This window comes from Scatophagus argus, chromosome 19 (assembly GCF_020382885.2).
Source record: "Scatophagus argus isolate fScaArg1 chromosome 19, fScaArg1.pri, whole genome shotgun sequence".
Taxonomy (NCBI): domain Eukaryota; kingdom Metazoa; phylum Chordata; class Actinopteri; family Scatophagidae; genus Scatophagus; species Scatophagus argus.
In genome coordinates, this window is record NC_058511.1 from 8,262,607 (window position 1) to 8,290,331 (window position 27,725).

Consider the following 27,725-nt stretch of genomic DNA (forward strand, 5'->3'; position numbering starts at 1 on the left):
ATGCAGCCTGTTGAGGCAATGTAATCATCAGTCTTCTTGTTATAAAAGTCTTTGTGTGTTCCTCCACCTTTGGGTGTCCACTTTAAATCATCCTAAGATTGGATACCCTCTAGATCTACAGTTGATAATTACAAAATAGTGCTAGTTTTTGGTTTGTTTGCATGTGTTTTTTTTCCACAGGCTAAACAAAGCTTGCTACCACAAAGAAAATTGCTGAAAGTGGAATGATGTAATAGTTGAAGAATCAATCAATTTTCAGTCAGCAGTTGCTCAAGGGGATGTCTGTATTGACATGCTCACTGTTGTCGAGTGTCCTCTGGTGGGCTTGTTGGAGTGGCAGGACCTGTGCTTAGACTGGATAAGCCAAAAGTGGGCGCAAAGCCAAGAGGGATGAGAGAAAGCTTCACAGCAGGGTCTCTGTGCCATTTTCTTCAAAATATCTGTCTCTCTTTCTGAGAAATCTCTGTGTCTGTGTCTGAGAAGCTGGCAGGTGTAACAGTCTGGCAGCATCTTTAGAGCACCCCAGGGCCCTGGATGAGAGTCGGGTGCTTGTCAGTTAACGTAGACGTCCCCACATCCCTGCACCAGACAGTTAATTACCTCTCAGGCACCTGACCATGTCCACCATTACATTACCACCAAGGAGTTAGCATAATTGCTTTGAGCTGATCTTAAATGGAAAGATGATAATTCTACAATAATAAAGAGTAAAACTTGATTTGACTCCAACCTTTGATGTTTTTGTTTAGTGTGGGTAGTACATGTGGAACTTAAGTTATTAAATTCAGCAGTCACATGAAGGAGTCAGTTCAGAATATCAAAAGCACAACGGGTTATTTGAAGTGGCCATTTTTATCAGAAAGTGTTTCAAAGAGGCAAAATGCTGCGCAGGACTTTTTGTGTGAGGATTAGGATGAGAATGTTATAAGAGCACATGGCAGTGAAAAAGAGAGGAACAGAGAGTCGGTCATGTTTTATTTATTATTGACTTGGTGAGGAATGTGGAACAATGTTTCCACATGGCTGACCTCCAGGAGGGCCAGCATAGGAGGGGCAGGGGCATCCATTGTGTCACGCTTAATTGGTGGTATACAGTTTCATTGGCAGGAGCAGAATGGTAGTAAATGTGCAAAAAGGCAGTGAAGGAACAGAGAAGATAGAGAGAGAGAGAATAAAGAGACACACACATGACGAAAGGCAGAAAGAGACAGACTCTCTAGGCTCGCATGTGGCTGTGTTGTAGTGACTTTGTGTGTCTGTGTCTGTGTGTGTGTGAGAGAGAGAGGAGGCTGAAACTGTAGTGTGTGTAAGTGATGTGCTGACTGCACAGATGGTGGAGTGGTCCCTGCTGCGTTACTGTCACCGGCTCGGCTCTGAGGGAGGGGTGTGTGGCTGTGTGTGTGTGTGTGTGTGCGCGCTCATGCGCATGCATGTACATTTTTTGTGGGTGGGTATGGAGAAGCTATGTAAAACCAACACATTTCAGGCTCGCTGACTTTCCTTATCTGTTATTGCCTTCCTGGGTCAGACGCCTCCTTCTGCCCACGCATGTGGAATCGGTAATGACTCGGCCTAATTAATGCTTTTGATGGTGTAAAGTGAGGTTCTCGGACACTGGAAAATAGAGAGAGAAAATTGCCATGGTGTTGTTTCAGTTACCCATCAGCCATGGCATCAGAAGTGGAAGATAAATAGAAGTTGGTGATTGTCATTCAGTTCATTTTTCTTTTTTTCCCCCTCCCTTTGTCTTTGTCTGTGTATCCCCACAGGAGTTCTTGAGTGACAGGGAGCATGGCCAGGCCAGGCTGAGTACAGTAGGAGCCAGTGGGGAGCTGCTGATGGCTGTGGTGTCCAAAGACAGAGTGGAGGGAATCAAGGCCAAGGTGGCAAACACCAGAGAAGAATGGAAGAGCCTGATGTATAACCTGAAGATGAGGGAGGATGCACTCAAGGTTGGTTAACATTTACTTTGTTTGGATGCTGCTTTCTTGGTTAATTTGTCCCCTGAAAAAGAAAATCTCTATCTCAGAGGAATACATGGTGAAAAAAAGGTGAACTGGGTCTGGATTTTTAAATGAATACAGAGTCGGTATTTATACACAGTGTCTGATTTCCTGACAGTAGATGTTTACGGACTTATTTGTCTTAATTGGATTTATTGTGAGGAATAAGTGCAGATGGTATACATATCGAGATATCCATATGATATCTTAAATCTGACACTAAATTGAGGAATTGTGTCAGTCTGTGCAGAATCAGTTTATATTGGAATCTTTCTAGGTATATTTGACAAGTTAAGTGTCATATTTCCAGAACCTGCAGTCCCAGATGACGGAGTTTGAGGCCAGTGCTGAGCCTCTGCAGGACTGGCTGAACAGCATGGAGGTCAGAGTACAGGAGAGCAGTGCTCGACTACACGACCTTCCAGCCAAGAAACAGGAGCTCAACAAGCTACAGGTACTGTGTAGCCCAAGTCATGCTCCTTATGTAATTAGATCTGATTTCACTCTGTGTGAGGTTCTTAAAACAGCAGATTTCTGATCCCTCACAGGGCTCTAAATGCTTCCAGAATCATTGTGGTTGTTCATAGGTCCATCTAATTTTTACAGTGCTTTAAGCAATGCTCCTTAAGCACTGTAATACTATAAGTAACCTTTTCTGTTAAATTGCTTTACACCATTGCATTATGATTATACAATGAATTGAATATTAAGCACATTTTCCAGGGATACTAAATAGTTGTAGCTCCCCATCAGATATGCATCCCTGAAGTACAATCTCAAATCATCTGGGAAAAGAGAAGGACCTAATTACATTTGTCGAGCACCAGTGGATCAACATAGAGCAGCGTCCTGACACAATAGTCAGAGGAAAAGTCCAGAAATCTAATTAATTCTCCTTCTGTCACAGCTGAAGCGTTGCTTGGCTAAAAGGCTCTTTTCAGGATGCGATAACAGCCTCTGCCACGTCTGGCAGAGACAAAAAAAGCAAGAGAGGCACGAAGCGTTAAAAAGATAAAACTGACAAAAGAGAAGAAAATGTATCAAGCCCATCTCAAAGCTCTGCCCTTATCGTTGTTGCTATTTTTGTATTTACTCTGTCGCCCGCTGTAGCACTTCTCCTCGTTGCCTTTTGTCTGGCCCTGCAAGCAATTACATTTCTTCCCCGAGTACCTTAAGTATAATACAATACATGCAGGCTTTCCGTATCTGAACCTGTGTTGGCAAAATCCTCTTCACCTTTTCACATATTGCCTTTGCAGTATTTTATCAGGCTTGTCTCCTCTCCCTGTTCTGCGCTGTGATGTCTCACTGAATAACCATATTTCTACTTAAAAATCGACATCAAGAGAAATGCTGCCGATGCTGTTTTTTAAAATGTTCTTTTTCCCTGTCTTTGTCCATGTATTTTTATACGTTTCCGTTGCTTTTCTTATCTTGTGACATGTTAACCTCCTCTGTGTCTCTTTACACCTACCTTTTCTGTCTTCATTTCCACATTCCTTTATTGTTTAATTTTTCTCTTAACTCTAACTTTCATGATGCTCACATGCAACCTTTTCAACATCTCTATTCCATTTTTCCCCATCACCTTTAACCCTTCCCTCCTAACATTGCTCGCCCACATCCTATTGCTGTCTTATTTCTCCATCTTCATCCTCCTTCTGCTTCATACTGGCCTAGTGTGTACTGGAGGAGATGGCCAGTCGGGAGGCAGAGCTGGGCAGGCTCAGGGAAAGAGCTCATCATCTCTGGGAGGGACAAGCAGCCGGCAAGGGCTTCGTTCACCGTGTATCCCAGCTGTCAGCACAGTACCTAGCCCTCAGCAACTTAACCAAGGTAACACAGCCCCCTGCGCACTCTTTCTTGTCCCCCATCTCTGCCTCCGCCCGAGAAATGCTGCAGCTTGTGCCCTGCTTGATTCAGTTCGAACTAAAAACTAAAAGCCTTCTGTCCAGCCACGCTGTTTACTGTTGTTCCCTGTTATTTGCTGTGTCATGCATTATTCCTCAGGTGCACATCGGTCGTGGTTGCTCTAATCAGCTTGCCTTTTTTTAAAAAAAAAAAAACAAAACTGTGCCCCAAGAAAGTCTCTGTTATCATAGTAATTTACCTGAGCACAGTAATCCTTCACCTCTGAAAGGTCCTTCTGGTTGCGGCCTCATCAACATAAAAAAGGCCAAGGCTGTGAAGCTCACCTATTATGCAACGAAGTACTTCTGAAATGCCAGACAGTCTGACCTTTTTGAAGTTCTCATTAGATCGGTCACACTCTTCTGATTAATCTGACACACTGTTGAACAAAACATGACACTGACCGCACAGCACAATTCTCCTATTTCGGGACAATGAGAGTGCCCCAACAATGATGAAGGAGATTTATTTTCTTTGCCGGCTAGCTAGAGGAGCGCTATTTTTAGGTCTTCTTCCCTGCCAGACGTGGAAACAGGAATGCAATCATGTAAAGCTGCCACTTGTAGATTGTTACTGTAGCTCTGCCTTTCTTCAGTTTACAGTAACAGTGATGTTACAGATGTACAAGTGATGAATGTGTTTGTGCTTGGTGGGTGTGTGGGTGAGAAAGTCCCTGGGGACAAATGTGAGGAAAAACAAGACTGTAATTTAAATCGCAAACAGAAATATATGGGGACACTGTTGTTGTGCACCAGAAACAACCACCTCATTACTGGTCTGTTTCTGAGAGCCTCTATAAAATTTGAACAGTGTGTTTACAGTGTTGTGCTCTGATCCATTAAGGACAAGGCCTCCAGGATTGAACGTATTGTAGGGGAACACCGCCTCTTCTCCCAGGGCCTTAAAGAGCTCCAAGATTGGGTGTGTGAAGCTCAGAGGGTCCTAAACACCTGCATCTCCACCACCACGGACAAAGGCGTGTTAGAGGACCGGATGCTACAGCTGGAAGTAAGGAGGAAAAAGACGGGTGCGGGATACCTTAAAGGAATATAGTTTGCAGAAGTTTGCAGAGATTGGACTACTGGTTAGTTTTAGGCACCACTACCCAGTCAAGACACTTCCTACAGTGTGGTGGTAATTTAGAAACTGACATTGTCCATGAAATATTCATTAGGTTAACTTCACATATGCTATGCTAAGTTAATGGCATTTCTTCATTATTAAAATGGTAGTGTTTTGGATAGCATATTTCAACATAGTTCAGTAATAGCTGAACAATACTAGTTCAGCAGATTTCTCATTTCTCACCAAAGTAATAGACATCAGATTATTGTTTTATCACTTTTCGTTTGCCTCTTTGTCTGTAGGCCTTACTGGCTGCTCGCCAGGAGAAGGAGATCCAGCTGAAGATGCTTCTGACACGGGGAGAAGCAGTCCAGAGGAACACTTCAGCTGAGGGGGTCCCAGTGATTCGCAAACAGATCCAGGACCTCAAAGACTCATGGGACTCCTTACTTTCTGCCTCCATTCAGTGTAAAAGGTTGTGATCACAAACCACCATCTGTCAGTCAGTTGATAAATGGGGCTGGTGACTGTCTAATTTCGTTTGATGGATTTCAGTTGGTTGAAAGGTTACGGGGACAATTAGATTTAGAAAGATGGGTATGTGTGTGTTTTTGTGTTATGTTTGTTCCCCCGTTTGTTAACATCGTTGTGTCCGTGTAACAGCCAGCTGGAAGGCGCTTTGTCACAGTGGACCAGCTACCGGGAGGACGTGGGTCAGTTTGTGCTGTGGATGGACCGGGTTGAGGAGACGCTCAGCTGCTCAGACAGACAGTATTCTGAGATGAGAGACAAGACTGCTAACCTGGGAAAGACAAAGGTATCGCATCTTGCTAGTAATGGCTGGACTTGAAAAACCAGACTAGATGTTGTGAACTTGCACTACGTAGAGAAAAGTATCCAGACACACCTCTTCATGGGGCTGTCGTTCAGGGGTTGGGCTCGGCCCCTGACTTCCAGTGAAGGGAAATCTTATTGTTTCAACATACCAAGACATTTTGGACAATGCTATGCTTCCAACTTTGTGGCAACAGTTTGGGGAAGGTCCTTTTCTGTCCCAGCATGACTGTGGCCCAGTGCACAAAGCAAAATCCATAAAAACATGGCTGGATGAGTCTGGTGTGGAAGAACTTGACTGACCCACACAGAGCCCTGACCTCAACACCACTGAACACATTTGAGATGAACCAGAATGGAGACTGTGAGCCCCCCCCCCCCCCCCCCCCCCACAATAGCAGGTTCCCAGAAGAGTGGAAGATGTTAAAGCTGCAAAGCTGTCTATGTACTAAGAATGCAATGTCATTAAAGACCTTGTAGGTGTAATGGTCAATACTTTTGCCTCTATAGTTCATCTTCTGCATTGAGGGTAAATGACCTATTGCTTGCTTTTTCTAGGAAGACAGAGCAGCTGCCATGTATTCAGGTTTCCTTTATTTTAATCTTTTTTCCCAAGTTTTACTTTTATGGAAGAGCCTTTTACAGACACATGCAGTCATGCTCATGTCCAGACCCTCCCCATTTAGTGAGATTTCCTGCACTAAATGTCTGCATGTGTATTTCATTTCAGCTTCTCTATGAAGAGGTACTGAGTCACAGCAGTCCTCTGGAGACCATCGCCACAAAGGGGTCCAATATGGCTGAACACTACACTACCCAGCAGGAGGTGCAGCAACTTCAGTGTAGATACAACGCCCTCAAAGAAAAGGCCAAGGTACTTAAAGTACAAACAACACATGGTTTCTTTTTTTTTTTTTTTTTTTTTTTACCTCTGCAGGCATCAGAATAATATATAATATTATAATAATTTCTTTTAGCATTTGCTTCATATAATTTCATAGAAGTATGATGAACTTTTTAGTAACTTTTCTCATAATCAATTCACACATTTCTCTGTATTGCTTACAGATTTAAAAGCAAACACATCATTTGCAGCTTCAGAGTACATTACATACATTTTTGCTGCTCACAGGAAAATAGTTGTGCTTTTCAAACACAATTGTCCTTGAGCTTTTGCACTTTAAATAGTCAAAATGACTAATGAACAGTTTTAACAACCAAATTCCACATCCATTGTTCCTGTGATATTGAATGGATACTCCCTTTCTTTCCGGTAATGTTTCCAACCTGTTGTTTTGCAGAGTGCGGTCAGTAAGGCCAAAGGGCTGGTGCTGGTCCATCAGGAATATCAAAGGGGATTACATGAGTTTGAGGACTGGCTGGAGCAGGAACAGGCCACTCTGGCCTCGTTGTCTCATCCAGAGGGAAACGTGGATGCACTAGAAAAGACACTGCAACAGCTGCAGGTATTAATACATTGGGGTGTTGTGCATAATGTAGCTGTGACAAACAGGTGATGTACAAATGTATGAGGAAACGTCCTAATATTTAATGTGCACTCTCATAGACACCTCACTTAAAGCTTTAACAAAATTTAAATGGACACGGACAGTTTGTACTTTTAGTAACTAAACCACTTGAAACTCACCAACTGCTTGTTTGCTCCTCGCTTTTTAATTTCTCTCTATAGCTCCTGCAAGAACGCTGCTCAAATGGCCAGTCTTTGCTCTCCTCTGTGCTGACCAGCAGAGAGAGAGTAATCCCCTGGGGTATACCTCAGATTGAGGACCGAACGCTGGATACCGCTCAAAGAGAGTGGGGGGCCTACCAGGGCCGTCTGGAGGAGACGCAAACCCAGCTGAGCTCCACGCTCACCAGGCTGAGGCAGATGGGCCAAAGGTTCCTGAGCCTGGCCCAGTGGCTGGAGGAGATGGAGAAGGTGGCAAATATCAGACGTCAGCGGAGGTCAGACAGAGCCGCAAAGGAGACTCAGCTGAAGAAACTCCAGGTCAGAGGCAGAGAGAGAGAGAGAGAATGAAAGAGAGACAACACATTATATCATTAACAGCAATGTTCTGAAACTTTATTTGAAACACAAACTACTATATATTATCCTCTTTTGTAGTGTTGTCTGCAAATATGTCTGTCAAATTGTCTCTTTCACTGGTATGCACATGCAGTAACAAATACCTTCAGCCAGCAATAACATTTAGCAATATGGTAGACCGCACAATTACTTAATATTTTAGACAAGAAGAGAAGAAAAACAAGCAGCTCATTTTATCTCAGTACTAATTTTAGGGCCTGAATAGCAACATGCTGAATGAATCCTTTAAAGGAGCTTCTCTGGGGATTGATTAAACCCCTAAAAACAGATCTCTGTTTATCAAAATGACATATTTAGACGTTTTCTTCCGTAAAAATAATCTCTGCATGCCTAATATTGGATTAGATGTAACTCTGCACCTTTGCCTTCATTTAGTATGCGCACATCTAAATAGTCCCTGCCTCTATCTCCACCCACCTCTCCACTGCTCGTCTGCAGCTTCGACTGCTCATTAACACACAAACCCCATCTAATTCAGTAGCTTAGCTGACAAATTGTTTCCATTAATGATTGCCATACCTTTCCTCATCAACACCACCAAGCCATATGATTGTATGTCCTGTCAGCATTTGATATGAATCACCATGTAACTTGGCAGAGTAACACTGGCTAAGATTATTTAGAACTCTGCAGACCAAAAATAGCATTTTGTTTTATAAATGAAAGTTGTGAAGTATCCCAGGGTGTTGCACTGCAATACATCAGTTTTCTTACTTATATAAACTCCACTCACACCAGGCATTTCAAATAGAACAGCAGAGGACACAGTATTTCCCTGTTGGTTCTCCTCCTTTTGGAGCATTCTTCCTGCCAGTGTCAAGATGTCTCTGTATTTTCCTTCCCTTTCTTTAGTGGAACACACACATCCGCACCACAGACACACACACACACACACACACACACACACACCTCTCTGCCTCATATTTTTTGATTTGTCATTTCTTGTTTTTCTTTTCACCCATGTTTGCCAATTTAATTAATAAAAAAAACATAACTTCTGATTAAATCATGAATGAACAATGGATTTAGTCAGAATATTGCTAATTATGCATTTCTCTGTGTCCTCTCTGAACAGGGATGTCTTGAGGTCGTTCTTGCACGGCAGGTAGAAGTCGACGGCCTCTCCTCTCTGGCCCAGCAGGTCCTGGAGGAAACCTACATCAGCAGCCGTGTCAGCCTTACTGCCACCCAGCTCACTGCCCGCTACCATTCCCTGCTGCTCAACATACAGGTTAGACACTCGCTACTGTCAGCTTTTCAATGATTCTTACACTGGTGGACTTAAGGTGCCCTCTTGCACGACTGTGTGGTAGATAGAACTTGATAAAAACACTGTCTTCTGAAAATATTCTCTTGTTATTTACAGTAAACATCAGTTCTTCCAAAAGATGGATATCATGTCTCCATATATGTGTGTGTTGGTTTAGAAAAGGATGTGCATGCGTAAAGAGTACCTGCTTTATCTGGTGAAGCACTTCATCACAGAAAGGAGCAAAGTAAAAAGTAATTTGCTTTTTACATGCGCAGCAAGTTAAAATCATATTATGCAGGATATTTCAAAGTCTGGCACACTCTTGAACGAAGTTATACTGTGAGAGAGAACCGTTCACAAACGCCAGAATGAACACGTTCACAATAAAGTTCATCAAGCGGAAACACAAGATATGAACGAGTTCATGAACGATGGTTCATTGGACGCATTCAGGCACAACACTGCTTGTCTGTCCTTGTAAGTGTAGTTGTATGACCTGATTTCTTGAGGCCATACAGCAAGTACAAATCATTGTGACTTCACCACCTGTTATGCTTAACTCTTAAAGGGTATCTTTGGTGAACCAAACTATTTTTATTAAGACTGCATGGTAGGGTTAAAAATGCCTCTTGTGGTCAGGAAGTGCAGACATGCACAATATTTAATTTCCTGTCCACCAGAGGATTTTGTTGCAAAATACCTTCCTGTCATCATGAGGTCAGAATAGCTAAACAGAAAGTCTTAAGGGGCAGAGTATTAGTTTAACCACTTGTGTGTCTCAATGATGGATAAAGAAGTTGCGTGCATTGCCATTGGGCTTGCTGCCCGCAGTGGACTTCTCATGTATAGTTGTGCTCTATCACCACGGACTTTGCTCCAGTGAGAGTTTGGACTTTGTTCCTGTAACACCCCATTGAAGTAGCTTTGGGAGTTATGCCTATGAGCCCAGCCTGCGTTGCCCTGTATACTCAGATCCAGCCACTCTATTTGTCTGCTCCTCTGGGGGGGACTAAAGGGAAATCAATGGGGCTCTTCTGGTCTGGGGCTAAGGCTGTAATTAAACGCTACAGAAGGCAATCTCACACTCGGCCCCAGCGGTTGAAAAGCTTTGCCTGCACTTCATTGATTTCTACACCTTCAGTAACACATCTGAGTTTATGTGTGTGTGTGCGTATGTGTGTGTCTCCCCCTCACTCCCTCACTTTGTTTCTTTGTCTCTGTTATACCCACACCCCTTCCTTCCCTTCTCAAAATTGACTCAAGCATGTGTATACTTACAGTCATGCACGTGCATGCAGACACATAACATCCCTCTTACACCATGCATGCCTCTAATTATATTGTGTGAGGTGGGGGCCATATGGGCTTGAGGTGGGAAGCTGCGATCTCTGTCTAGTCAGAAAAGGTGTGCACTCAGCACTATCAGCTAATTGGAGCCTCTCACCACAGGATTTGCAAGTTGAGTGAATAATGTGTCAAACCTGCAATAAACCCTCTCCAGTCCTCATGGTGTTATTGACTCAGAATCTTAGTCAAGTGGATAATCTGTCAAAAACATAAAACCCCTCTCCACCTTGTAGTGAAGCTATTGACATTCTGAGGAGAGGAGAAACAGATATTTTCTGTTTTGATGGTTGATCAAAAGGATTTTGGTCCTTGGTGGCCAAGGTATGACTACTGAGGCACATCTCACACCTCTAAAGAGAGAAAGCAGACCACGTTAGCTCAATTTTCCCCTGACCAAAAACAGTCTTAGTCTTACTATTAGTCTTACTAACAGTGTTAATCCCTGAAACAAAAAGGCATTAGCTGGTTGGCAGCGCACAATAATTGCAGTGCACAAAAAATGTTTGGATTTATGTTATCCTTAAAAAAAAAAAAAACTATATTTGCTAAATGTCTGACTTCGTCCGCTCATTTTTCAGGACACCATCAAACAGCTACAGGAGGAGCTGAAGAGCATCGAAGAGACCGAGAACCTCTGCATGTCTTTCACTGACTGGCTCGGCTCCACTCAGAAAAGCTTTGCAGAGTTAACTGACAGTTCTGAACCTCTGGACCGTGTCGCCATGGAGCGGAAGATGAAGAAACTAGAGGTATGTATCTGTGTACCTTAACCTTTTCTGTGATTTGCTTGTTTCAATTTCATGGTTTTGAGTCTCTAGTTTTCAGTGAGGCGTTTCGATACAAGGAGCGGTACATTGCTTCATGCATATCCCTGAACAGGCTGCAATAAATTGGCACAGACGTTGGCTATTACCATGGCAATTTGATGAGTTAGCAAGACTTCAGTTTGCAGTGGAGAATTTGAGCACAATCTCAAAAGGGTCTAATATCCAAGCCGGCAAAAATGTTCTTGTGCAATCTCGTTTTCTGCCAAGCAACATATGGTACCTGCTAATAACATCAAGCGTACAGGTTTCTTTGGGAGCTGCAATATGCTTGTAGAAATATGCATGAGCTACCTGTTAAGCTTGCAAAAACCTATAATATTTGCATAGTGCTGTAGACTATAACAAAGTGACAAAAATGGCATAGTTGTTATAGATTCTCTTCACTTTGATAGTCAAAAGGGCATTGGAGGAAAGTAACCCTCCTCAAACATGCCCAGACTGCAGTTTAAATAAAATCACCGCTATCGTTTGCTTGGCATGGTTCATATCAAGTGTGTAAAGGATCGGGTGAGTTATGTGGGTATCGATCGGCTCTTTATGAAGACAAAGCGGGTGCTGCTTTGGAGGAAGTGTGGAAGCTGGGAGAGACCTCCCACTGTGAAGCAGAGGATGAAGAAGCGCCGGTGTCAGGAGCCTGCTGGCACAGACACTGTAATTGATGCAGTGCCCTTACCGCTTCACATCACACACACAGGCACACACACATTCCTTTCCTTTCACACTCGATTCATATCACAAAACCGATCCAAAGTGCTAACAAGCTGCAGCAATCTCTGAAACCTGTGAAGCCTCTATTTTTTTTTTTTTAACTAGTGTCTTTCTTTATATATGGATCTCATTTCTCATTGTCCTCCTCACATACATATTACAGACACACACATAGACATTTACAGTACATCATATGGTGAAGGCTCTGCAATAATCCCTGTCTGGGATCAATGCTCCGTCTCTGCATTGGGACTAGAGACACACAGTCACCACATGTGTCCTCCCAGCGCTGCAGATAACGTGCAAGTGCTCCATCACTTACTCATTCTCCTGTGGTGAGAGCTTCAGGGCTTTTCAGTGAGCTGGGATGATTTTGCATTGACATAAAGACCAGTGGTCAATAACTGTGTTAAGGACCATTGGTTGGATTTAGACTTCACTTCAAACTAAGTTGTAACTGTTAAAGCATAAGTCATACAGTAGCATTGGTCCCTGTTAGCTTGAAATGTGCTTTCCTTTACCCTGTCTCAATCCAATGCACCTTAACCTTTTCTTTTCTTATAATCCTTTATTTTATGTGGTAGTTTTCTCTTCTAGTGTTCATTTAAAGCAGAGACATGACGACAGCAGAGCTAATATGATCATCTTAGTCACGTGCTACCTCTGTTAGGAGATAATATACTGATGAACATGGTTGTCAGTGCCACAGAAAAATGTTTTATAGTGGATAATGGAGCCAGAGTACCAATGCAGAATAAGAAACAGAGTCCCTAGTGCTGATCATATACAGTGGGTGCACAAGACACTTGACATGGATAATTGGGGCTGACATTTTACAGCATAAAGGGCAAACTGTGTTCAGGACCTCATATGTAATGTTCACTAGGCGGTCTGTTACTGTGTCAGTGCATTAGCATTATTCAGTGATATCGACAGCTAATTTCATCCAAAGGGTTAGGGTTAAATTCTGTTAAGCTGAGACCACTGAATTATTATTTTGTATTTCCTGGGTTGGTTGCCAAATTGATCTGAGCATTTTTACATTCGCAGGTTTGAATGATTCCTCAAATAGTTTTGGATATTGGACATTGGACAATTTATCATAGACAAAACAAGCTGTTTATGGGATGCTTACAAACTGCTACTTCCAGTCTTGCAAGCTTAATTTGATATTTGGACAGCAGGTAGCAGCAGCAGACAGCAGTTTGATGTCAAGTGGAGATAATAAAAATTGCGGAAATAAATTTACTGCAAGTGGCAATTACTCCAGACTTTCTCATTTTAGTTCACACGTTAACCACATAGATTTGTAGGAATTGAGATGTATTGAGTGTCTCCTATTAAGATCATAAGGCAGGGACATTGGCATTGTTACTGGAATGATGGACGTCCATGGAGCTTCATATTAAGCAGCAAACATGTACGTGTGCGTACAGACACAGATCTTGTTATATTATATTATCAACAGCAGTAGCTGGAGGTCTGGGTTGTTGCAGTGTGAAGCCACTCTCTACTCAAGCAATAATAGACTGATGATGAAAGCTAGATTGTGTCCCATCGAGTGGACGTCTGTGTGTGTGGTGTGTGTTATGGTTGCCCTGGAAACCCCTGCAGCTACTGCTGCCTGTTAAGGGTCCTCATAATTGGGTCCTCCTTTCATATTATTCACTGTGGTTTCTCCACACCATGACCTCCAAGTCCTCTCCACATCTCACCATGGAGGTGTCAGCCTACCTGATGGGTTCAAAGCCTTTCAAACACACAGCCAGGCTGGTCTGGACGACTGAGGCGGCACAGGAGGTGAAGGACAAAGAAATCAGCTATACTGTGTGATGACTGGAGTGCTAATCTGAAAGTCAAGGAAATGATGATAGCAGAATTTGCTCATCCTAGAGCATATATGCTACAGTTATGGTACGAGAGTACAGAGCAACAGTCTTTTACTCTCTTTTTCTTTAACTGAGCGGCATGTGAAGCAATGTGCCTTGGTTGATGGTCTTGTAGAAAATGTAATTTGGATAACACTGTAGTGGCACCCATTCCGAGTTGTATGTCATCTGTTTTGCACCCAGATTCTCCAGTCCGAGCTCCAGCATGGGCACAGCTTTCTGAAATCACTGAGGGAGCGGGCAGAGCAGGCAGCAGGCTTCCTAAACGAGGCTGGAGCTGAGAGTTTAGGAGGGGAGGTAGAGGCTCGTCTTGCCCAGCTGGAGGAGCTTGCAGGTGGGCTGAGGCAGAAGCACGGCTTTCTACAACGGGCGTTACTGCTAGCTAAGGAGTTCCAGGACCGGTATAAGGCCCAGGCCCAGTGGCTGGTGGAGACCAGAGCTTTGCTCAGCACCCCTGTTGAGCCCAAAGCTGAATTGTACCAACGCAGAGCACTGCTGGCTAAGTATAAGGTTGGTGGGTTCAAATGGCAGCAAGACCTTACTGAATATTATTAATTTTAAAGACCGCATTAATGTACCTACATGTCTTAGCCCATTAACTCCAAAATTGAACCTATTTTACATCATGTTCCAGAGTATAACTTTGCTTTTTAGATTTGTAAATGAGTGAGGTGTGCTCTAGAAAATGGTTAACAGAAAAGTAGAACCCACTGTTTGTAAATTAGCTAAAAAAATGCAAAAACACTGACATGGTCCTTTGATTGTGAGCAATCATCTAATATCACATGTACTAAGGATGTTATTTACTCTGTGTCGCCAGGCTCTGCTGCAGATGGTTCAGTCTCATGATGGATCCATCAAATCTGTGGTAGAGAGAGGAGAAGCTCTGCTGGCCTCTGTCCACTACCCGTCCATCAGAGACAAAATGAACAGACTGAAGAAGGACTACACTGAACTCTGTAGTACTGCCATGGTAAGAACCTGTGATCAGATTACAGTAATTATGACATATATAGAGTAAAATGTGAATATTCTCTGTATGTAGGAGACTTAGTAGTTTGTTCAGTTTGTATGTGTGCTCACATTTTGTAAATTATGGGGTCCAGGCCCATGTTGATAATCTGGAAGGCCAAGTGAAGGAACAGGAAGCTTACCACAACGAGCTCCAGGAAGTGGAGCGTTGGCTGCTTCAGATGTCCAGCAGGATGGTGACTCCTGATCCCACTGTGGGTGGTAGCTTGGAGGCAGCCACTCAACAGCTGGCCAGGCACAAGGTAACCAATCATGTTATTTCCTTTAGCATATGATACAGCTGGAGCAATGAACTTTGATTAGAGCACAAAAGTGCTTACTTGGGCCTAGTTTGAATCTCAAGGAAATTCCAAATATTCTGACTTCAGTCGCTTGGTATTTGCTGAACTGTTGGAATGAAAGTGTCATCTTATTGTTGGTGTTGTTATAATGAATGAAGACCACTTCAGCATCAAGTTAATCTTACTTTTGTTTGGAGGTATGTATGGTAAAATATACTGTAAATTTCACTGCAGCTCTTATTCAGTTTTGCTCATTAAAAATGACTATAACTATAAAAACAATCATTTATTGTAATTATTAATCATTGATATCAGTTCTGCTGCTGACTAAGGTAATGTTGCTTTGTTAGCTACGTGCTGTTAATTTTATTCATTTAACGCAAGTGTGATGTAAGACATGAAGTTCTGGCCATTCAACTACTATACGATAACCATATTTGTACTGAGAAAACCAAACTATTGTCCTCTGTTAATTTTCTTCTCTTTTTCTTTTAATCTTCTGTCATGATTCCATGAGTCCTCCCTGTGAGGTATCCGTCTGCTCTGACCTCCTGTGTCTTCTTTCTAACATGAGCCCACTTGTTACTTTGTCCTCCACAGGCCATCATGGAGGAAATTGCTGGCTTTGAGGATCGCTTGGCAGGCTTGAAAGAGAGAGGAGCCCACCTGGTACAAGGCTGCAGTGACCGTGTGCAGAGCAGGCTGAGACAGCAGGTCCAGGCTCACCAGCAAGGCACCAGAGACAGCTATTCTGCCATCTGTAGCACAGCACAGAGAGTGAGTGAGGCGGAGGAGATGGAAAGAGGGAGGGAGGGGATGCAGACAAGGAGGCTGGGGAGGGGAAGGATGGTAGAGGCATGTATTCTGTATTTGAAGGAGTGAAATGGTTCTTGTGCATTTATTATTTAAGACGATGTATAAAACACAGTGGTGCATTGTATGCACACAAATGTACAAATGCATCCATGGATCTGACCACCCACGCTCCACATGTCAGTGCTGTTCCAACAGCAACCGCTTCGGCATCCACTTAATCCTAACCCATTCTGACACTTAAACCCGTCTCTTAAGACAGCGCTTCTCTGCCAGTGTAGGGGGCACAACCAATTAAGGCTGCCAAAGTGGAGCTCAGGAGCAGCCATACTCAGATAGACCCCACCAGCCAAAATCACTAACTCAATCTCTCCATATTAATCTCGGTATATCCCCTGTCAACTCCACTTTTTCATGCCTGAGCCAAAAATGGTCACACGCCACTATTCAGTAGATCTGGCGAGCCCTCTAATCCAGCCCCACTCTGTCATTTTGGCAATCTCAGCTCTGTCATCATAGCTCACCTCCCAAGACACCACCTCCACCAGCACTCACACATCCAATCTGGCATTGTGTGATCCAGCCACACTTTACCACTATGCTGCTGGCTTCCCTACAACTGCGCCTCTAGTGTTGCAATGGCTGCCAACTGTGTCCCAGCACAACACAGCTCTAATATCCTGCCTGTCATTTGCCAGCATGCCAACCTTCTAGCCTTTGCCAAATACAATGGGCAGTTTGCCAGTACATTGCCCCCCCTCCCTTCCCTTTTTCGGGCTCTCATATTAACACTGTCAATCAGACCTTGCTGTTTCGCTCTCCCCTGAAGGGCACAGACGCCTCCACATTTACCACCTGTTAAATACAACACTGCATAACTGCTTACTTGTTCGGGTTGTATCATTTATTGTGTCTTTGGTCATGCTATTCAGGCTTCAGAGCTCCTCAGTCAGGCAGTCTCGACCGGCAACATTTACGGTTTCTTTCACTTTATCTTTGTACCACTACATGTGTGTGTTTTGCTATTGTTAGTAGAAGATATTTGGTCCTCACTTCAGTTTGTTATGTAGGTGCTTCAGGACCATAGATTTCATGTATCTCAGTATTGAAGGTCTTTTCAATATTATTTTGGTCTTTATTGATGGATGACAGTACAGATGTTTTGCACTGAAACGTATCTGTCATGTCTTACAGGTGTATCAGAGTCTGGACCATGAGTTACAGAGACATGTGAGCCTCCAAGATACACTGCAGCAGTGCCAAACCTGGTTAACTTCCATCTCAGAGGAACCAGAGCCTCCTGCACATCCTCCTCTCAGCCTGGAGAAAGCACTACTGCAGGTCAGTCAGCCAGTACTCAATTCTTAACAAAGAGAAGCTTAAGGGACATAATTACTGATTGGTTGCTTACTGTAATTTTGATTACAATTGATTAAATTTGAGTTAATAGTAATCATATACACTAAATCAAATAGGAATCTCAAAGACAATTTGCTTGATTGCAAGTTTTTGGATGGCAAACCAAATGCCTGCAAAGTATGTGTTGTCATGCAGATTTTGGAGAAGGGATAACATGATCAGGCAGTAAAATGACTGGACCATTAACATACACAACATACTGTTTTAACAGGTAAAGCAGGAGCGGGCTCTACAGGAACAGGCCAGCACTTACCTCCAGCTTCTGTGCTCAGCATGTGACCTGTCTGAGACGAGGGTCAGGGAGACTGCAGCAGCTATCCAGCAGGTCAAACTGCAGGTCAGTTATCAAACCATTAAACAAAAGATAGACAGTTTCAGGGTTAGTGTTTGCAGCTGTTATACTCAGCTGTTCAGCTTTAAAAATTGAATACTTTGTCATGATTTAATTCCATTGCATATAGATTGAAGAGCGTATGCTGCTTTGTGAGGAGGTAGCAGACAGCTGGAGGGACATTGAGGAGCAAAAGGCAGATCTGGAGATGCAGCTGAGAGAGACAGAGCAGCAACTTCAGAGCCTCATCAGGAGACCTGCAGAGCTGGAGCCCAAGATTGCACAGAACCAGTTGGATAAGGCACAGGTCAGTAAATCAAATCAAGTTAGTCAAATAAAACTTGACTTCGGTGTGACTGTGAATATTGCTGATCTTTCCTGCAGGAATTCCTTCAGCAGATTAGGGAGAAACAGTCTGAGGTAACCCATCTGAATGAAGCTATTGGTAGGCTGACAGATGGACAGGTGTCTCCTGCCCTGGAGGAGATAAGGAGACTGAGGAGAAGCTGGATGGACCTGGGCCAGCGGGCAGAAGAACTGGAGTCCCAGCGGGGGGAGGACATGCAGCGAAGTGGGGAGTACCAGGAGATTGTTGTTTCTGTGGAGGAACTCTTCCACCAAGTTTCCAGAGAATGGGACTACCTCGCCAGGTATCAAGCTGTGATGTTTCTTTTTTTACCTCATTAATTTCCAATCAGGTGTATTTTTTATTGAGGAGACTACATATACAATATTTACTGTTTACACACACATACACTTCCTCTGATGTTACAGTCACCCCTGTGTCCACATGTAAGCCAAAATAATTACTGTATGTATTTATTATTATACTACTACAAAGACAAGGTGTCCCTTAATTGATGCTTGTGTTTACCTAGGGCGGACACAGAGAGTACTAGTGAACATCTAGAGGCTCTGAGGAAGCTTTCCAGTGATCTAGAGGAGCAGAAAGCAATTCTAGAAGACCTCAGAGACCAGAAACAAGCCATCCTGCCTCGACTGAGCCTGCTAGACAAGGAATTGGTCAAGCAACAGGTGGAGCTCCATTTTCATAGTTCTTTGGATTATAGTAAGCTTATAGTAACATAGGGTATAACTACTGGGTCCAGTTTTATAGTGTTCTGCCCTTTACTAGGTGGGTCATTTGGAACAGCGCTGGGCCCAACTTGAAACCGTGATTCAACAGAAGATACAGGACTCTGCACAGACACTAGAGGATCTTGCACGTGTTGAAGGCCAGCTGAAGGATGCCCGGGAGTGGGTGGAGGAACAGCGGCCGGCTCTGACCTCTGCAGTGAAAACCAGTCCACCCCCCGACCTGGCACAGAGTTTTCTGTTTGACCATTTGAGTGTGTGTGTAGAACTGGAGGCTCGTCAGCAGCTGCTGGGTCAGGCAGTGACCGAGGCCCAGGTTGTGGCCTCCAGACTGGGCCTAAGTGAGAAGAGATGCCTACAGGAGCTTGTTGAACAAGCCCAGACTGAGGTGGAGGTTCTGGGGACTCGGGTTGCCCAAAGGAGGAAGTACCTAAGTAAGGTAAAAGATTTTTATATCAGATGGAAGTCAAATTTTAATAATGTCCAGAAGGACTTAATTTTCTTTTGATCTGTTCAAGAAACCAGGTAGTACAAAAAAACAAACCCATGTTAAATTTTTCTACTCTAGGCCTTCACAGAGAGGACACAATTCCTTCAAGGCCTGGGAAGAGCATTATCATGGGTGCAGCAACAGGAGAGGAAGGCTTTGATAGATGACCACATAGCGCTTCTTCCTGGTGATCTAGGAAAACAGGTTACTGCTTGTCGGGGTGTCCAGAGCGGTTTACGAGCATACCAGAGAGAGCTGGCATCTCTCTGGGTACAAGGGCGAGAGCTGGAAAGAGATGCCACTGACAAAGAGAGAGCAGAAACCCTGGTGAGACTTGAAAAGCTACAGGCAGCATTTGAAACAGCCCTCCAGAGGACCACCCAGCGTCTCACAGACTTAGAGAAAGCCCTGACCTCCAGGAAGTACTTCCAGGTTGACCTGGATAAGACCTGCCGCTGGTTGAGAGGAGCAGATGCCATCACCTTCCCTGAAGTCAATTTAAGCAACATTGAAGATAGCTCAGAGTTGCAAACACAGCTGTCTGACTTTCAGAATGTTCTGGAACAAGCTTCAGAGTACGAGAACCTACTTCTTATTGTCCAAAGAATAGGTCAAGAGATCCTACCTACTCTGAATGAGATTGATCATTGCTACCTTGATGAGAGGCTGAATGCCCTGCCTCAGCAGTACAATGCCATCCTAGCTCTCGCAAAAGAGAAAAAAGACAGAGTCCAACAAATCATCGTGGAGCAAAAAGAGTTCAGCACTTTCTTTGATATTACTTGTAATGCACTGGAGGAGCTTCAGGAGCAGTTTGACAATCTGGCGAAGCAGAGTATCAGTATTAGAGAGGACGAACTTGTTTGTCTAATTAATGAACACAGAAATATAGGTGAAAGTTTATTCCATATTAGCCCCGCTGTGAGAGATCTGCATGGCAAAAATGAGGGGTTTCTCAGTAGGGGTCAGCAATACAGAACTGAAGAGACACAGCAGCTGGTGTGTCTTTACAACACTCTGAAGAGGACAAATGATGAGAAAATTAAACACTTAAATGACTGCTTGAAAACACTTGTTGAACACAACAGAGTGTCTACCAAAATGGACTTGGAGTTTAAGTCTGCAAAAGAGAAGCTGACCAGACTAAAGCCAGACACAGAACTGGGTGTCATGGTTAAAATCACAAGTCTGTATTCGCTGCTCGAAAGTGTGGATTGTGCAAGTTGTCAGGCTGAAGAATGTATCCAACAAACTGAAGGCCTTGGTCTGAAGTTTGGTACCGCTGCCTTTCAAGAAACAACACTGCAGGTCGAATCACTGCAGTCTTTACGATTAGAGGTAAAGCGTTTTGTCGAAGAAAGTGAAACAAAGATGACAAAGAATGAGGATTTCGCAAAAGAGACTGAGAAAATGTTGGAATGGTTGACACACATCAAGGATAAACTGGAAATGCCACTGACGTTTTCAGAGGTCAAAACTGAAAGGGTATATGAGGAGATGCGTAAACTAAAGATCGTGGAAGAGGAAGTGAAAAGTATATTGAGGATAGGAGATGCCTTGGGTAGCAGAGAAAAACAAAGGTATTGTAGCAGAAAAGAAACTGTTCCTGCCCACATAGAAGAGAAACTACAGGAGCTGGTAAAGCTGGGAGCTGAAGTTCAACAAGAAATTAGCAAAAAGCAGGTATGTGTTCATGTTATTCGGAAATAACAATCATATCCTGTCCCTCAAACAGTCTGATCAAAACTGAATGGAAGTCACCACCTCAGCCAAATTCACATCCTGAAAAACGTCAGGAATCTGATCAATCATTCATGACTTGACTCTCTCTGAATATTATTAGTCTTCTGTTTTGCCATATTATCAATATTAATAGGCCAAGGGAAGTTCAAGAGATTTCATGAAGTTTCAACAAGTACTTATGCCATTAATTTAGAACTCTTGTAACCATTTAATGTGCTTAAATACCATATCCCAAAGAGTCTGTCATGTTGAAGAATAAGTAAATCCTTCCCTGCTCAGGTCATATTGAGAGAAAGCTGTATTAAAACCGCAATTAGTGACAACCACTTTTAGTGTACATGTTACTGCATTAACCCTCTGGAACAAAACTTGTTACACATCTGCAGACATACTGTACATTAATTAGAGGGGCATTTCTACTTTCATTTGTGTGAAATTTGTGTAGAAAGAAGCAAAACCTGAGGTTAATGAAATCACCTTCTGCATATTCTAGCTGGCTGTGGATCAAGCTCTTTCCCTGGCCCAGAGGCACCACTTATCTCTGCAGTCCATGCACACTTGGCTGGACTCTGCTGCGGCTGTGCTCCAGAGGGCCCGTTCAGGGGTGGAGCTTGAGAACCAGACAGATTGTCTGCAGGACCTGGAAGAAATTTCAGCTGAGGAAAAGAACTTCACAGCTGCTTTAAAGGAGCTCAGGACTTTGGATCCTTTGCTGAAAGATGTTATGGAACCAGGAGCATTGAGTGAACTAAGAGTAAAAGCTGAGGCAATGCAGCTGAGAGGCACAGAGGTCAAACAGCAACTCATTACTTACAGAGATGTGCTCCAGAGGTGTGTATTAGTGTCGATGTCGAGGATACTGACATGTATACACAGCTGGTGCAGTCCATATGATGCGTATTTTAATAATATATTGCCCTCCATAGCAGTCTATAAGTTGTTGTTTTTTTCTCAGTTGTACAGCTCTTTGGACATCCTTTCAACATGAGAAGGAGACGCTGGTTGAGCAGATGAATGATGCTGAACGCAAGATGGCCATGTTCACTACAGCTAAGGCTGTCAGTATCCAGCAGGCAGAGGAAAAGTGTCAGAGATACAAGGTGGGACACTGTCTTACACTCTTAAGACAGAAAAAGCTGTAGAAAAGGGATATCCATTGAATTTAGAAATCGTCTAGCTCGCATGTGCAATGTCCCCTGAGACTTTTATTTTAAATTCCAACATTTGTTCTAGTCATGGAAGCAGCTGCTTATTAATATTTAAACAGTCTTTATGCATTATTCTTCCTTTAACTATGCAACTGCAGAGTTGTTTCTTTTTAGAAACAGACAGTTTTAGTTTTCTACAGTATAAATGTTTTAAAAGATTGCATTTAAGAAAAGACTTGTGTATCTGTTGTCATCTTTTGGCTGTAGTCTCTGGTGGCTCACATCGACCTGCTTGAGCTGCCTCTAAATGCTTTGAAAGAGAATGCGACAGAGTTGGAGCAAATCATCTCTGAGTCCAGCAAAGCCATCACCAGCCACTGTGTGTCGTCACTGTGGCAACGGTGGACCAGGCTCCGCAGTGTGGCCCAAGCCCAGGAGAGGGCACTGGAGGACACTGCAAGAGAGTGGAGGAACTTCACTGAGAAGGTAAGAGTGGATGCATGTGTTGGTGATCCTGTACAGGGTTTCCTGTGTGTGTGTGTGTGTGTGCTCAACATGCTCAACTACATACTGTGAGTGTGCTTTAATAGTGAACATGTACAGTGGTAAACTAACCATCAAGCGTGCCCACAGTCCACAGAAGCTGTTTGTAATCACATTATAACCTCCAACAAACACACAAGTCTAGAAAACTGCTTTCACTTCGACTGATTTAGGTCATATGCAGCAACAATTATATACCAGTTGGTGTGCTGTGATGTAACTCCAGGCTCCAGGCCAGTTGTTTCCTCCTGCCAAAACACTGTGTCATCAAGCGTTTTCCCGCCTTTCGACCCATTTCAAGTGTGAAAGATGTCAGCTCCCAAGAATTCCCACAAAGCACTGCTTCTAAAAGGGAAATTAGGTCACACTGTAAGGAATGGTGGTCACTTCCTCATATGTGGCACGTTTCCTGTTGTCCACTGGCTTTCTATGGTCCCTTTGTTCCCCCTGGACATGATGTCACTCTCTGCCCTTGAATCTCTTTAGGCTCTTGTTTCTGCCTCTGACTACCAGTGACTATCATGACAAATACTGTATGCTGTAGATAAAAATTTTGATTATTAGTGAAATTTAGAAATGTCACAGGTGGGGTTACTCTTATTTTGTTCTGAAATTGTTTTACCTTAGCTGCAAGGATTTTTAGATTGATGGTGAGGGTAAAGTATCCAGTTTCTCACAGTAGACCCTTAAACTGTTTGAACTGAACCTGAATCTTTGAACATGAATTTCCCTCAGATGGACAAGGTGCGCTCTGTGTCCCAAGACCTCCACGGTCGCGTCCCAGACAGCACAGTTGAGAAGGCTGCTACCAGGGCGGCACTTCAGAGCCTTCAGGAGTACCATGACTCCTTCAGTCTGGAGGTGGAGCGGGAGCAGTCCATCTTGGCCCTACTGGCACAACACACTCGCAATCTCAGAGGAGAAGAGGAAGAGGAGGAAGGAATGGACAAAAAGACAGAGAATGGACATGAGGAGACACCTTGCCTGCAAGAGATCAAAAGCATGCAGGAGCAATACGACAGGTTAGCAACTCAGTTCTGTAGCTGTCTCTGACAACCAAAGCAGGATTCACCACATTAATTTCTATTTCTATGCAATGTACATATAATTTTGTAGAAAATTAAATGAATATCCCTTTTAGACTTGGACGTTTTATATGGTTTTTACCATTGTGTCTTGTCCAGCCTTGTGTCACGAGTACGAGCCAGCAGGGCTCAGGTACACCAGGAGTTGAGGGAGAGGGAAGAGGTTGAGAGGGAGTTGGGCTTGGTCAAAGGATGGATCCAGGATACCCGTGGCCTATTGCTGAGTCCCACTGCAGACCTGGACTCACTGCTGCAAGAGCTAGAGGTAGGCATCTATTTGCACAAACACACCTTACACATAAGGACTAACAGACATGCCTTTGTCACATAAGTACAGAAGCCCAGCTTATGTGACTTTGCAGCCATCATGTGATGTTGTTTGTGTTGCAGACTGCACATGGTGAGGTCATCAGCAGGCGTCAGAGTGTGGAGCGCATGACAGAGCTGCAGCAGTCCAAGTACCAGGACCTGCAGGCTGGTCTGCCCTCTGAGCTCAGCATGCAGCTGGCTGAGGTGGCTCTGGCTCTGGGCTCCGCCGAAGACCAGGTGACCTCTCTTGGCTACGCTATAACAGTTTATTAAGTGTTGTGTTGTGTTAAACGGCTGTTTTCATCGGTTTGTTTTCAAATAGTGTGACTAAACACTCAAATTTCTCACTCAAGTTTCTTTTAACTTCAAACTTCAAAAACTTCAAATTTCAAACTTTATTTTTTACATACACCAAAATTTTTTCTGTGCATTTAACCCATCACTGATTGAAACACACACACGCAACATGCAGTGGAACACATAGGAGCAGTGTGTGTGTGGGCAGGTGCATGACTTCCCTGCTGCAGGGCTTTTTGTGTATCCAGGGAATGCATGCAAATATCTGTAACCATTTAGCATTATTCTAAGGTTTATGTTGTGTATACGTATGTGTTTCTGCCACCTGCCTTAGGTCCAAGCGAGGGAAAGGGAGGTGCAACAGACCAGAGATGTGAAAGAGGACTTCAGCTCTAGACTCCAAGACATCGAGGTGAAGCTGAAGACCATCGCTCACAAATTGGAAGACAAGGGTGCCGAACTGGAGGAAGCCAAAGAAGAGACTAAAGTAATCAAGCAGACAGATTGACTAATTAACAAACGATTAACCCCTGTTAAATTGGCTATTCATTTTGCAGATGTTGAGGTTAATGAGAGTGTGAGAGTTGGAATGGCATGCACTGAATTCTGCCTTCAACGATGACCCACTTCTGAGAGGAGTATTTCAGATGGGAGTCTGAGCCCCTTCCCTCCTGTTGTCCTTCTTGTCGGCCCAACTTTTTTCTTCTCTCTCTCCTCTGGCCACATGTAGACCCGCAAAGCCTGTGTGTGTGTGTGTGTGTGTGTGTGTGTGTGTGTGTGTGTGTGTGTGTGTGTGTGTAGTGGGGGTTTTTTTTAACTGTTCCACCTGCCAACACTTTTGAAAAAGTTAATTGATTGAAACAACAACATCATTACACTTTGTTTTTGGGATGTCTCCATTCTTTATGCGAAGCAAACCTATTGCTGGCTGTAGCTTCATATTTACTGCTTAATCAGGCAAGTGGTTTCTTATCAAACTCGTGACAAAGAGGAGAATAAGCGTACATCTCAAAGTGTTGAACAGTTCATTTAGCTCTCACTGTTGCAGTTTTAAACCACACATAAACTCACCTTGTCGTTTGTTCTTTCTCTTCTTCTCGTTCTTTTTCGCCCCACCTTTTTACTCTCCTCTCCTTTCTTACAGGCTCTTTGTGAAGAGTGTGAATGCTGCGGCCGCTCTCTGGCTGAGTTAGGAGTAGCAGTTCAGGAGTTTGGGGAGCAGAACCCTCTGCTATGTAAGCAGCTGGGTGATGCTGTGGCTAAACTGACAGAGGTTCAACGCCACACCATGCAGCAGGTCCAGGATAGAGCAAACAGACTGAAGAGGGTGAGATGTCCGCTCAGTTCACCGTGTTGTGTAAAAATATATAGATTTTTGAATTGTCAGAATTTTGTTGAGATTATCTAGTTTTGTTGTTTGAGATTGCATGGTGCTTAATTCATTTTCATCTGCGTTAATTCTGTCTTTCTGATCTTGATCTTTGTCTCGTGAGCAGGCAGAGAGACAGATGGAGGAATATCAGGGTATGAGGTCATTCATTTTGGGCTGGGCAGAAAAGGCAGAGGCTCTGGTCTCCAGTAGTATCGTTTGGAGCACTGCGTCCCAGCTGCAGGAGCAAATTCGTGCACATCAGGTGAGTCCTAATGAGTTACACAGCAGGGTATGGGAATGGTTTCAAATCCGACAACTGCTGCGAAAAATTGGGTTCAGGTACATTTTATATTTATTTTTCCACAAAAATAAATATTAGTATTTACTGCATAAACCTCATAAATCTGAAGTTGCCTCATAGATTTAAATCCAATTAGATTCTCACACTTGTTTTATTTCTCAATGAAATGTCACATAATGTACATGAACATAATGTAAATTTATGTTCCTATCATGACAGGCATTGCTGCGGGAGTGTCGGGGTCTCCATGGTGACTTGGAGGCTATGGGGGAAAGGGAGGTGCAGCTGGGGGAGGTGCTGCAGACAGAAGGGTGGATCCAGCAGGTAAAACATCTCAGCAGATGCTCAGAGGAGCTGCAGCAAACTGCTAAGACACGCCTCCAGAGTCTGCAGGATGCAGCAAAGGTAAATGACATTAACTTCAGGCATTTTGGTGCACATCAAGAGATTCACATTCCCCTGGAGTGAGACAAATTCACCAGAGCTACAGCCCAACAGTGCCCCCTTATGGTCATTCACGTAGTATTACACTGTCATGACTGTATGCACCGTTTTAGCTTGTGCAGCAGTAATATGTTACACTAATCTGACTGCCTTACATCTGGTACCCAGATGACAGTCTGTTGCTGATTGTTGCTAATAACATTGTCTGTTTGGAAATCTGTTAGCAATTCCCAACTCCTGTGAGTTTGGACTTCTTTTTTTTTCTAGAGTGTCAACATAGCACAGTGGTCATTTAGTTTCCACTCACATTAAATCTGTGTCAACTGGAAATTGCAAATGAAGAGTTTTGTTTTAGAGACATACCTGCATTTTTACTGAATTTCTGAAGTGAATTGGAAATACACTTTTGCAGACTGGTGTGATTGAAATATCAGTTACTCAGAACAGGTCAAAATCAGTCATAATAATAGATTTTGTAAATCAGTTTTTTAATTTTTGTGTATAAGAGCTACAATGATACTTATGATATAGCTGCTCCTACCAGAGACCATTCGTCTGCATATCTTCTCAGGACATGCTGCATTTGGAGGCTGAGGTAAAGATCCTCCATGCTTCTGTAGACCAGATCCAGGTCACACTAGCCTCTCCAGATCTCAACAGGCTCAGCCTCAGAGAGCAGCTCACACAGAGACAGGTAAACAAACACATTTAAATAAAATTTATAAGATTATAATCAGCATTTATGAATTAAAGATTCTAGAAGAAAAAATACTGCACATGTCTTCAGTGCATGCGTGCAGCTGCATTATGACGTCCACAAACATGTGCGACCCAATAAGTCAACCTTACTGTCTAATATGCCAATTCATTCCTTCATAAGCGTCTGTTGGTGGAAATGGAGGGCTTCAAGCAGCAGGTGGTGGCAGTACAGCAGTGTCAGAGCGCCCTCCGGCTACCAGAGGAGGTACTGGCCAACCTGCCTATCTGCCGCACAGCTCAGACTCTGCAGCAAGAGGCCAGCCAACTGCAGCACACCACCATCCAGCAGTGCAACATCCTGCAGGTAGAGGGCAGCCTGT

At 43.5% G+C, this 27,725-nt stretch overlaps 1 protein-coding gene across 1 annotated transcript in view; it reads left to right on the forward strand.

The window, feature by feature from the left end:
- The window catches only part of syne1a (spectrin repeat containing, nuclear envelope 1a), a 130,786-nt gene that overhangs the window by 64,492 nt on the left and 38,569 nt on the right, over positions 1-27,725 (forward strand). Inside the window, exons 58-91 of the mRNA XM_046374139.1 lie at positions 1,770-1,952; positions 2,314-2,457; positions 3,684-3,839; positions 4,758-4,922; positions 5,282-5,454; positions 5,643-5,796; positions 6,544-6,687; positions 7,115-7,279; positions 7,504-7,821; positions 8,996-9,151; positions 11,098-11,268; positions 14,127-14,453; positions 14,764-14,916; positions 15,050-15,217; positions 15,857-16,033; positions 17,264-17,410; positions 17,700-17,825; positions 17,950-18,126; positions 18,204-18,469; positions 18,698-18,854; positions 18,955-19,353; positions 19,483-21,087; positions 21,641-21,978; positions 22,103-22,247; positions 22,563-22,781; positions 23,574-23,860; positions 24,023-24,188; positions 24,314-24,469; positions 24,864-25,016; positions 25,674-25,856; positions 26,026-26,163; positions 26,422-26,607; positions 27,218-27,340; positions 27,527-27,709. Coding sequence (XP_046230095.1) covers positions 1,770-1,952; positions 2,314-2,457; positions 3,684-3,839; positions 4,758-4,922; positions 5,282-5,454; positions 5,643-5,796; positions 6,544-6,687; positions 7,115-7,279; positions 7,504-7,821; positions 8,996-9,151; positions 11,098-11,268; positions 14,127-14,453; positions 14,764-14,916; positions 15,050-15,217; positions 15,857-16,033; positions 17,264-17,410; positions 17,700-17,825; positions 17,950-18,126; positions 18,204-18,469; positions 18,698-18,854; positions 18,955-19,353; positions 19,483-21,087; positions 21,641-21,978; positions 22,103-22,247; positions 22,563-22,781; positions 23,574-23,860; positions 24,023-24,188; positions 24,314-24,469; positions 24,864-25,016; positions 25,674-25,856; positions 26,026-26,163; positions 26,422-26,607; positions 27,218-27,340; positions 27,527-27,709 — 7,908 coding nt within the window. The remainder of the gene's footprint in view (positions 1-1,769; positions 1,953-2,313; positions 2,458-3,683; positions 3,840-4,757; positions 4,923-5,281; positions 5,455-5,642; positions 5,797-6,543; positions 6,688-7,114; positions 7,280-7,503; positions 7,822-8,995; positions 9,152-11,097; positions 11,269-14,126; positions 14,454-14,763; positions 14,917-15,049; positions 15,218-15,856; positions 16,034-17,263; positions 17,411-17,699; positions 17,826-17,949; positions 18,127-18,203; positions 18,470-18,697; positions 18,855-18,954; positions 19,354-19,482; positions 21,088-21,640; positions 21,979-22,102; positions 22,248-22,562; positions 22,782-23,573; positions 23,861-24,022; positions 24,189-24,313; positions 24,470-24,863; positions 25,017-25,673; positions 25,857-26,025; positions 26,164-26,421; positions 26,608-27,217; positions 27,341-27,526; positions 27,710-27,725) is intronic.